The 8,949-nt window shown below is 40.4% G+C and overlaps 2 protein-coding genes across 2 annotated transcripts; both read left to right on the top strand.

Moving 5' to 3' along the window:
* The first annotated feature begins 1,648 nt into the window (after positions 1–1,648).
* On the top strand, positions 1,649–2,403 carry LOC127511349 (small integral membrane protein 30-like). The gene has a single exon (XM_051892126.1). It carries the CDS (start codon positions 1,714–1,716, stop codon positions 1,894–1,896), a length of 183 nt encoding a protein of 60 aa, XP_051748086.1. The 5' UTR covers positions 1,649–1,713; the 3' UTR covers positions 1,897–2,403.
* Positions 2,404–3,411: 1,008 nt separating this feature from the next.
* Positions 3,412–7,625, top strand: gpr85 (G protein-coupled receptor 85). The gene is made up of 2 exons (XM_051892124.1): positions 3,412–3,577; positions 4,714–7,625. Exon 2 carries the CDS (start codon positions 4,873–4,875, stop codon positions 6,004–6,006), a length of 1,134 nt encoding a protein of 377 aa, XP_051748084.1. The 5' UTR covers positions 3,412–3,577; positions 4,714–4,872; the 3' UTR covers positions 6,007–7,625.
* Positions 7,626–8,949: the final 1,324 nt, after the last annotated feature.

Genomic DNA, 8,949 nt, shown 5'->3' on the forward strand with positions numbered 1-8,949 from the left:
TTAACTCAACATGAACACGAAAGACAAACTTCCTGTAATGAGATATTATTGTTCTGGTTACGTCCACTGACATGTTTTTAACTACTTAATAGCAGGGGGGCTCAAAATCAACCGAAAACTAGCTGTCTCTCCAAGCTGAAACCTTTTCGAAATTCACAGAACCTAAACCCAAGTCTCTGAGCAAACAAAAAAAATCTCAGTTTCATTTTATTTTAATCAGCACAGTGTGAAATCTTTGATGGAAATGTTTTCATGCTCTAGCAGGAAATTTTAAAAAATTCTAGCTCCGCTGTTATGAAACGATGTCTGGTGATATTTACATCTGATTTCTTTTGGTTAGTTTAACAAAGTTCAGAAATGTAACTTCTTAAATTATGCTTTAATCACTCATGTTAAACCAGCATTGTGTTCAAGATTTTCTTGCTGGGAATGTTCTTCTCAGGCCCCTTTGTCTTTCAATTAAAATATTATTTGGTTTCATAAACTATGTGAATATGCACATATAGGCGAGTTGTTCTGGTTTAAGTGGGTTGCATCACACATGTCTTTTGATATCTACCATGAAAAGGTTCAGTTCTCAATTTAACCAGCCTAAAACACACCCATGGGCAATTTATCTTTGGTTCTGGGTCTGCATCAATGGTGTCACATTAAGCATTTATGTATAATCTGTGATACTTTTATCTGAATTTCATATGCCAATTTGTTTTTTTCAAGGCCCTCCTCATAGGAGCCATTTAGATCCAATGTCCATTTCCAAAGAAGCTCATTATTTAATTCAAAATCCAGTCAAAAGCTAATTACCTTATTACATAACAAAGAGTTATGTAATTTTCTTGGCCCGTGTTAGTTAATTAAGCTATGAAATAGACTAATGTCTTTTCTTTTGGTTAAACCTGGTTAAAGCTGTTTAGTCATGACATCAATCAAACTCAAAGCCATAACTTGCCATTGATTCCCTTGCGAATTTCTTACAGATGCCGTTTTTTTCGGTTTATGAGCAAAATAAGGTCCATTGTTAACATTACTTTCACGTCTTGTCATACAACATTAATTACACATAGTAAAATGTTAATTTTGTAGCCAATTGCAGTAGGTGTAATGTTTATTTAGCAACTGGTTTAGTGTGTATTTTGTTATGGAACAAAAAGTGAAAAATCTCTTTAATTAATGTTAACCACAGACTATTTTTCTCCAAAACCCATAAGAATTTCTCCCTGCTCAAAATGCTAATTCTCTTCTGGGTTTTCTGACTACAAACTAAACTGCTTTTTGAATGCTAGCTACTGGTTTTGCTGGTCATTAACTGGTTGTTCAAAAAATATATTCAGCTATATTTCAAGCAGGAATCTAGCCTCCAAATAAACATTTAAAATACTTTACTGTGACTATTAAATCCCCATAGTCCACAATTCTGCACATATTTCATGTGAAACGCATAATGAGGGGCGAAATTACGAATCCTACTATGGCAACATGTCTTAGCTCATGAATATTAATTACGCCATACAGACGTTGCCATCCAATTGTAAAAAAAATATATTATTTAAGTGACGCTGACGTTGCGTCGCTACTTTCCAACGGCTCGTCCTAGCTTATAAATATTAATAACCAAACCTTTCCCATAGTAAGGTTCCTAAAATCAGGAAATGCAGCGAGATCACCTGACCCGTCGTCATTGCTGTAGCGCTTCACTCACAACTGACCAACAACATGGCTCCCAAAGAGCAAAATACACACATGATGCTCTGCCTTTTCCTCCTGACGCTTGTCCAGACGGCCGAGGCATTTGACGGCGGAGATGCGGTGGCTTTACTGTTGGGCGCCACCGTGACGCTCGTGGGAATCTGCGCGTGCTTGGGCTGGTACGCGCGCACACGAAACGGCCAGTTTTAATGACCAACCTGCTGACCAAGGCCTCATCCGGAAATGTGACTGAGTACAGAAGGGCTGTTGTGCATTTATACTGAAGAGAATTGAAAATGCATGCAGAGGAAGGACCTATATGGATAATATATGCTGTTGGTTTTATTCTTGACGAATTATCCCTATCAATGACACTAGGAAATTCGTTCCTTCCGTCCTGCCCCAGTGCACCACGTGAGAAACTTCTACAGCAGTACCAGCGTTAAAAAGTCCATTAGGTTATTACTGCATGAGAACAAGATCATTCTCTGACACATTCCAATGGACTTGGACATTCTGGAGGGCTTGGTCTTCTGCCATGTTACAATCACTGCAAAGACAATCCACTTTCATTTTCAACGCTGCATCGCTCCTAAAATTGTTGAATGCTTTCTCTGTCTGCATAAAGCATTTAATATTATTACCAATGTGCTTTAGAGAGAGAGGGTGATGCTGCTTGCTTTGTCTGTTTAAAGGTAATAAACTTTATGAAATATGTGCCAATTGTGTTCAAAGACTCTGTTGCAAATTGATAAACCATGCTTGAAGTTGTATGCATTCTCTATAGTGACTCAAATAAGAAGCTGGAATAGCTCTTTTTTCATTTTATTTGTGGAAATAAGTGTTTTTCTTTGCAAAATGCACACCAAAATATACAGTGGTTACAAAATGTACAGTATTTGGACATGCAAATCATTTATCCAAGTCATTGCATTAGATAAAAAAAATATGGCAGTCATACTTTTCAAGCAAAACATTTAAAAATAAATTGTTTGTTTTAAATTGATATCAAACTATATATATATATATATTATGTATGTATGTATGTGTATATATATATTATGTATGTATGTGTGTATATATATATATGAAGGTGCTGGAACCCAGCGCCTTACTTTAGCCACTAGATGCCAGACCATCTTGTAAAAGGTTTTTGCAACCATCTTACATTATCAAGTTATTATTAAGTGTTCAAAAAATACCTTTGGGGTCACTGTATGTCCAGTGCCAAAGATGGAGTAGAACTAGACACCCATGTTGGTTCTTATTCAGGGCAATGAGGTGCATCACACACAATAGGCTGTGTCAATTATTGATGCTGCTGAGTAAGTGTATCCTGTGCTGAACCATATGTAACATAGGCTACTCGCTCCTTCTAACATATTCAAATACACAATGAAAGTAATAATACCCCTAAGTTTAAGTTCAAGGACTCATTTGTCAAATGTTACACAGTGGTACAAAAGCAGTGAAATGTGTATGACACAATATACTGTATAAACAAGAATGAAGTTTTGTTAAATATAAGGTGGCTTTATAATAAATATACAAAGCCCAGCATTATTTTCTATCTTCCATAGATAGTGACATTTAGGCTATTGACAGATACAGTATACACAGTAAACATGTATTATAATACATGCGACGATGCATATAGTTCATACTGATAAAGGGCAAAAAGGATCCGTGATGCTGCTGCACCCATCAGTGCAGATGATGCTGCTGCTGCTGGGATCACAAATAGCGCCAGTGCGCATGCGCCGTCCGCACCGTTTACTGTATAATCACAGTGGGGGAAAAAGAGCAGGCAACAAAACTAAACCTTTTTTACGGCAAAGTGACTGCTGCCATGTAAATAACCGCCAGGGAAACAAAGGGGGAATATCAACAGGTATGTTTTTAATTGATATTTCATAGCGTTGTCTCTGTTGCACTCGATATTTGCATGCATGTATTTGAAGGAATTGCTGTGCCTATAATGGACGCTCAGCCATCCAGAAATCATTCCGTTTTAAAAAGCAAAGGGAAAAATAGACCGTTTGTGTACTAAATTCAAACGCAATCACCCAAATGATCCTGTATCTGTTGCTTATTTTGAAACAACGCACTGAAACGTGTTCAATGGTGGATGTTTTTGTAAAAATGCAACTGGAGACACAAAGGTTTATTATTTTATTATATAGGGAAAGGCTCTTCGTGCATTTATATGAAAGAAACGACGGCTATTGTATAGAGTCGGTTTATAGATGCAATCCATTGTTTGTTTATTTATTTTTTACTCGAATTCGTCATCATACCAATACTAATAAACAAATAAATCTAGGTTAGAGAGAGAAAAAAATAGAAATGTAATTCTAAAGCATGTGCTTTTCCCCAAATGACTTGCATTAAATTGTGTTGTTGCACTGAACGTCTGTATGGATGCTACAAATAATCTACTTGTAAATATATATATAATATAATATGATGCATTTCTTCATATTCCGTTAAACAGTCAGTCATATAAGGGTTCATGATTGATTTTCCACAGTATCATGATAAACAGAGAGAATGAACACGGGTAGATTCTGCAGGATCTTTGGGTGTGATCAACAGCTTTTCTTGCTGCATTTCGACAAATGTTCCTTTCGGGTGTAGCTGATAACAATCATTAGATTCCAAGCCTTTTTCCATTATACCACAGATGAATACGCCTCTAGACGGATGTCTGGTCGTGGTGATGAGCATCTTGTCGACTACACTCTCTTTCTTTGCAATTATTTATTTAATTTGCCTTGGAAAAGGGGAGATGTTGGGGGTGGGGGTCTGTTATTTTAACCAGGATTTATGTTGGTGTCCAACGGCGAATGCCTTGTGCTGAATTAAGCAACTGTATGAGCTGGACTCAGACGGCATACCGTTGCAGCCGCAATTTTGTATGCAATTAGAGAAAAGAATCTCAATGACAAAAGAAATGAGCGATGCAATGCAAAGCCCCCCAGTTTGTTTTGTGTGAGCGAATCCTAATGGGTGGATCGTGTTTTTCAGGGATCCTTTTAGGTGTGATGAGACAAAGGAACAAAGGATGCCTTAGAAGAGAGGCAGCGAAGAACAAGGCTGGAACCTGCTTCAAAGCACACCAGATGGATCTATTGCTCCACTCTCCATCCAGATCATGATACTTGGCTAAAGCTTTAAGCGTTCTCTATGATCCCTTCTCCATCTATGGCGAACTACAGCCATGCAGGGGACCACAACATCTTGCAGAATGTCTCTCCGCTCGCCACTTTCCTTAAACTGACCTCCCTGGGTTTCATCATCGGCGTCGGCGTGGTCGGAAACCTCCTGATCTCCATCCTGCTGGTCAAAGACAAGAGCCTTCATCGAGCGCCCTACTATTTCCTGCTGGACCTCTGCGCTTCGGACATCCTCCGCTCGGCCATCTGCTTCCCCTTCGTGTTCACCTCCGTCAAGAATGGCTCAGCCTGGACGTACGGCACGCTGACTTGCAAAGTGATCGCCTTTTTGGGCGTGCTCTCCTGTTTCCACACTGCCTTCATGCTGTTCTGCGTTAGCGTGACGCGGTACCTGGCCATCGCCCACCACCGCTTTTACACTAAGCGGCTGACCTTCTGGACATGCCTGGCCGTCATATGCATGGTGTGGACCCTGTCGGTAGCCATGGCGTTCCCTCCGGTGCTGGACGTGGGCACGTACTCCTTCATCCGCGAGGAGGACCAGTGCACCTTCCAGCACCGCTCCTTCCGTGCCAATGACTCGTTGGGCTTCATGCTGCTCCTTGCACTCATCCTCCTGGCCACCCAGCTTGTCTACCTCAAGCTCATCTTTTTCGTCCACGACCGCCGAAAGATGAAGCCGGTCCAGTTCGTGCCAGCCGTCAGCCAGAACTGGACCTTCCATGGCCCGGGGGCGAGTGGCCAGGCCGCGGCCAACTGGCTGGCCGGCTTCGGCCGGGGCCCCACGCCTCCGACCCTGCTGGGAATCCGGCAGAACAGCAATGCGGCGGGCCGCAGGCGTCTGCTGGTGCTGGACGAGTTTAAGACTGAAAAGCGGATAAGCAGGATGTTCTACATCATTACCTTCTTCTTCCTGAGCCTGTGGGGACCCTACCTGGTAGCCTGCTACTGGAGGGTGTTCGCCCGAGGCCCAGTGATCCCGGGAGGCTACCTGACAGCGGCCGTGTGGATGAGCTTCGCCCAAGCGGGTGTCAACCCCTTCATCTGCATCTTCTCCAACCGGGAGCTCCGGCGATGCTTCAGCACCACGCTCCTCTACTGCAGAAAATCCAGGTTACCGAGGGAACCCTACTGTGTTATATGAAGGTTCAGTGGCATTTTTCGTTTTTCCAATGTGGTTTATGTTTGGATGCCCTGGTTGATCAGGGATGTGTTCAATTGTACAGCTCTCTCCTCCTCCTCCTTCTCCTCTTCCTCTCGCTCCCTTTTCGAGGCCTGTAGTTGAACCGTCTGAATGGAATAAGATGATGAACGGACAGAGGACACGTCTCACGTTTATGTTCTAGTAAACAACCAATGCGAAAGGCCATTTGAAACCCAATACGCAAAAAAAAGAAAAAAAAAGAAAAAAGAAAAAGTGAAAAAAAAAATTGAAAAAAATTGAAAAATAAATTGAAAGAAAAGAAAAAATGGATACATCAAGAAGGGACTGACCTTTGCTTTGGATATCTACAAGACTCTGGAAAGGGTGTAAAAGAAATCAAACTGTTAAGGAATCACTGGAATTTGTGTCTAAAAAGTTGCACTAACGAGAAGACCCGAAGATGCTTTTTTCGCTCAGTTGCATTGCAAGGATGTCTTGTTTTTCCCAAACTGAAAATACGAATGCTTTAATCTGCAACAGACTTCTCTTTCACTGTAAGTAAACAAAACATGTGGGGTGACTAACTCTGTTGGAATACACCTTCACGAGAGGATAAATTGGTTTAAATGTAAGTGATATCTTTTTTCCTTTTAGGGTTGGGTTGGGGCGGGCTGGTGGGCGGGTCTTAAGGGGGCGGGTCCTGTCGTGTGGTTTTCGAATTGCAACTTAAATTATTTCCTGTAGTTTTATGATCCATATGGTATGTCTCTGTTGTCTGGCAATGTTATTTTCTTATCTCATTTTTCTAAGTCTAAAAACAAATGTTTGAATTTTAAAACGTTGCTCTTGAGAACCTTGTACTTAAACTGACAGTGGAGAACCAGTTAAGCTAAGTTCAGTGTGGCATTTCCATGTACCCGAACACGCAAATTTTGTTACAGATACCACTCCAGCTGTTCTTGCCTTAATGGTTCTGGTGTTTTGTTCATGTTTTCATTTGCAAGGTGAGGGTTGTTTTCTAAATCGGTTCCTCTAAAATGTCTCCTCGAGGCATATTGGGAGGCTTTTCACATCAGGGTGAAGTGCATATTGATTTGAAAAACACTATTCACCACCATCACAGGCACAGACCGTGCACCGACAGCCCATTTCTTACCCTGTAACGTTTGCTACACCCCACCGAGTGCGCAGAGCACAGGGAGCATGTGTGCGTGGACGTCTGTGCGTGAGTGTGCGCGTGTGTGCGTGCGTGCGTGCTAGGCGAACAGCTGTCATGTCAAGACCAGAGCCTTAGTCTGAAATCTTGCACAATTTGTAAAAAATGTAATAGGAAAAACAAAAAACATTGTATTTAAGGCACAGAGTCTTGTTTCTACTTTCCCAACATTTGCTCTCTACTAATTGTTTTGATTAACTTACTTTTCTCTTGTGGCCATTTTAATATTTATTCTGTATTCTTTTTGTATATTATAGGTAGATAGTGTGTAAGTTTGTGAGTCTTTCATTTTGAAGTCCCGAATGTGAGTACTGTTTAAGTTAGGACTGCAATTGCTGAAAGTTAACTGTGTAATCTGTTGCTTACATTTTTGAAAATAAAATTTTACATTTTGCAAAACCTGTTCTTGCGATTTACTCCCAAAAAAGCACCGGCCTGGTCCCACGCTTGGTTCAGCAGGCCCAAAGCAAAATGAAAGCTCAATTAGCGGGGAAAACATGTATAAATATTGACCGAGGCAGGCTAACAAGCTTATCTTTGCTATTAATGATCGCTTCGCATTGAACTGTCATGATTAGTCTCTCGCTAATATGTTTCTGTGGCCTGTTTGTGTTCCTGTTTAATTACTGTAAAAATTGTCCTCTTGTCTCCTCTCTGATATTACTAGGCTCGCTTTAACCATTAAGCGCTTTTTGCTTTGTCACTTTACCTCTTCATCTTCTCCGTTTCATTTCTGGCTAATTTCAGACTGTGGAGTTTGTTTGGATGCCGCTTTTCCCTTGTGAACGCTTTTGAAAGTGATGAATTATCTCTGCATTCTGCAATACAATACAACAGCAGAGTTTTTCCTCTGTTAAATGTTACATTTCCAATGCGTATTTCGAACTGACCTGAAAAATGCTTAGAGTAGGCATGCATTTGCAGCAAAAGCGCCCACTGTTATAATGTGAGGAGTGTCATTAATATCGCTGAGAAGTTCTTCATTTAACTGCAGCCTTCGTCAAAATCCATTTAGGTTTTGTAGGCGACCAGGGATGCTTTCATTTGAGTCCATTAGCCCTTAAGTAATAGGATGCTGGTTAGAATAGATCCTGCCAAATATTTCAACAGCCTCATTTTAAAGCCTCGGATTTTATGTAAACACCCATAGAAATTCTGACATATGTGGGACACTGCATATCTAAATTAGTAATGGAGCAAGGCCTGGTGTATTTAGCAGTGGTTTCCTCTGTAAAGGTCAACACTGTCTCATGACCTTATGTCAAAATTATATAATCAAAAGTGTCAAGTAAGATCAAAGAATTAGGACTCATTTGAGGCTTTTCCTGTCTCTATGATTCATGTCTTCGAGATTAAAGTCATGCCTCTACTTAATGTATTTTGAATATGCCAGTTAAATTACACAATTTCCAATGGGTTTGACATTAATATACAACATATGTTCTTTTCTGTTCACATCTTGTTGCATTTGTGCATAGAAAACCCTTCGCTCGCTAATAATCTCAATGAATGTGGATTCTTTAAACTGACTTTTCAGAGAAGATATGGGAGTCATCATCATTTCTATTCATTGATTATTTTTTACTTAGAGGTGCACTAAGTACTTTTATGTCTTGTTGACCATGCAATAGTCCAAAAGATTCACCAAAATTCAGTTAACAATGCCATTGTAGAAAAATATGTTATTCACAGGCACATTTGTTAATTGAATGTCGATGGTTTCATGC

The sequence above is a fragment of the Ctenopharyngodon idella genome, chromosome 4 (genome assembly GCF_019924925.1).
Source record: "Ctenopharyngodon idella isolate HZGC_01 chromosome 4, HZGC01, whole genome shotgun sequence".
Classification (NCBI taxonomy): domain Eukaryota; kingdom Metazoa; phylum Chordata; class Actinopteri; order Cypriniformes; family Xenocyprididae; genus Ctenopharyngodon; species Ctenopharyngodon idella.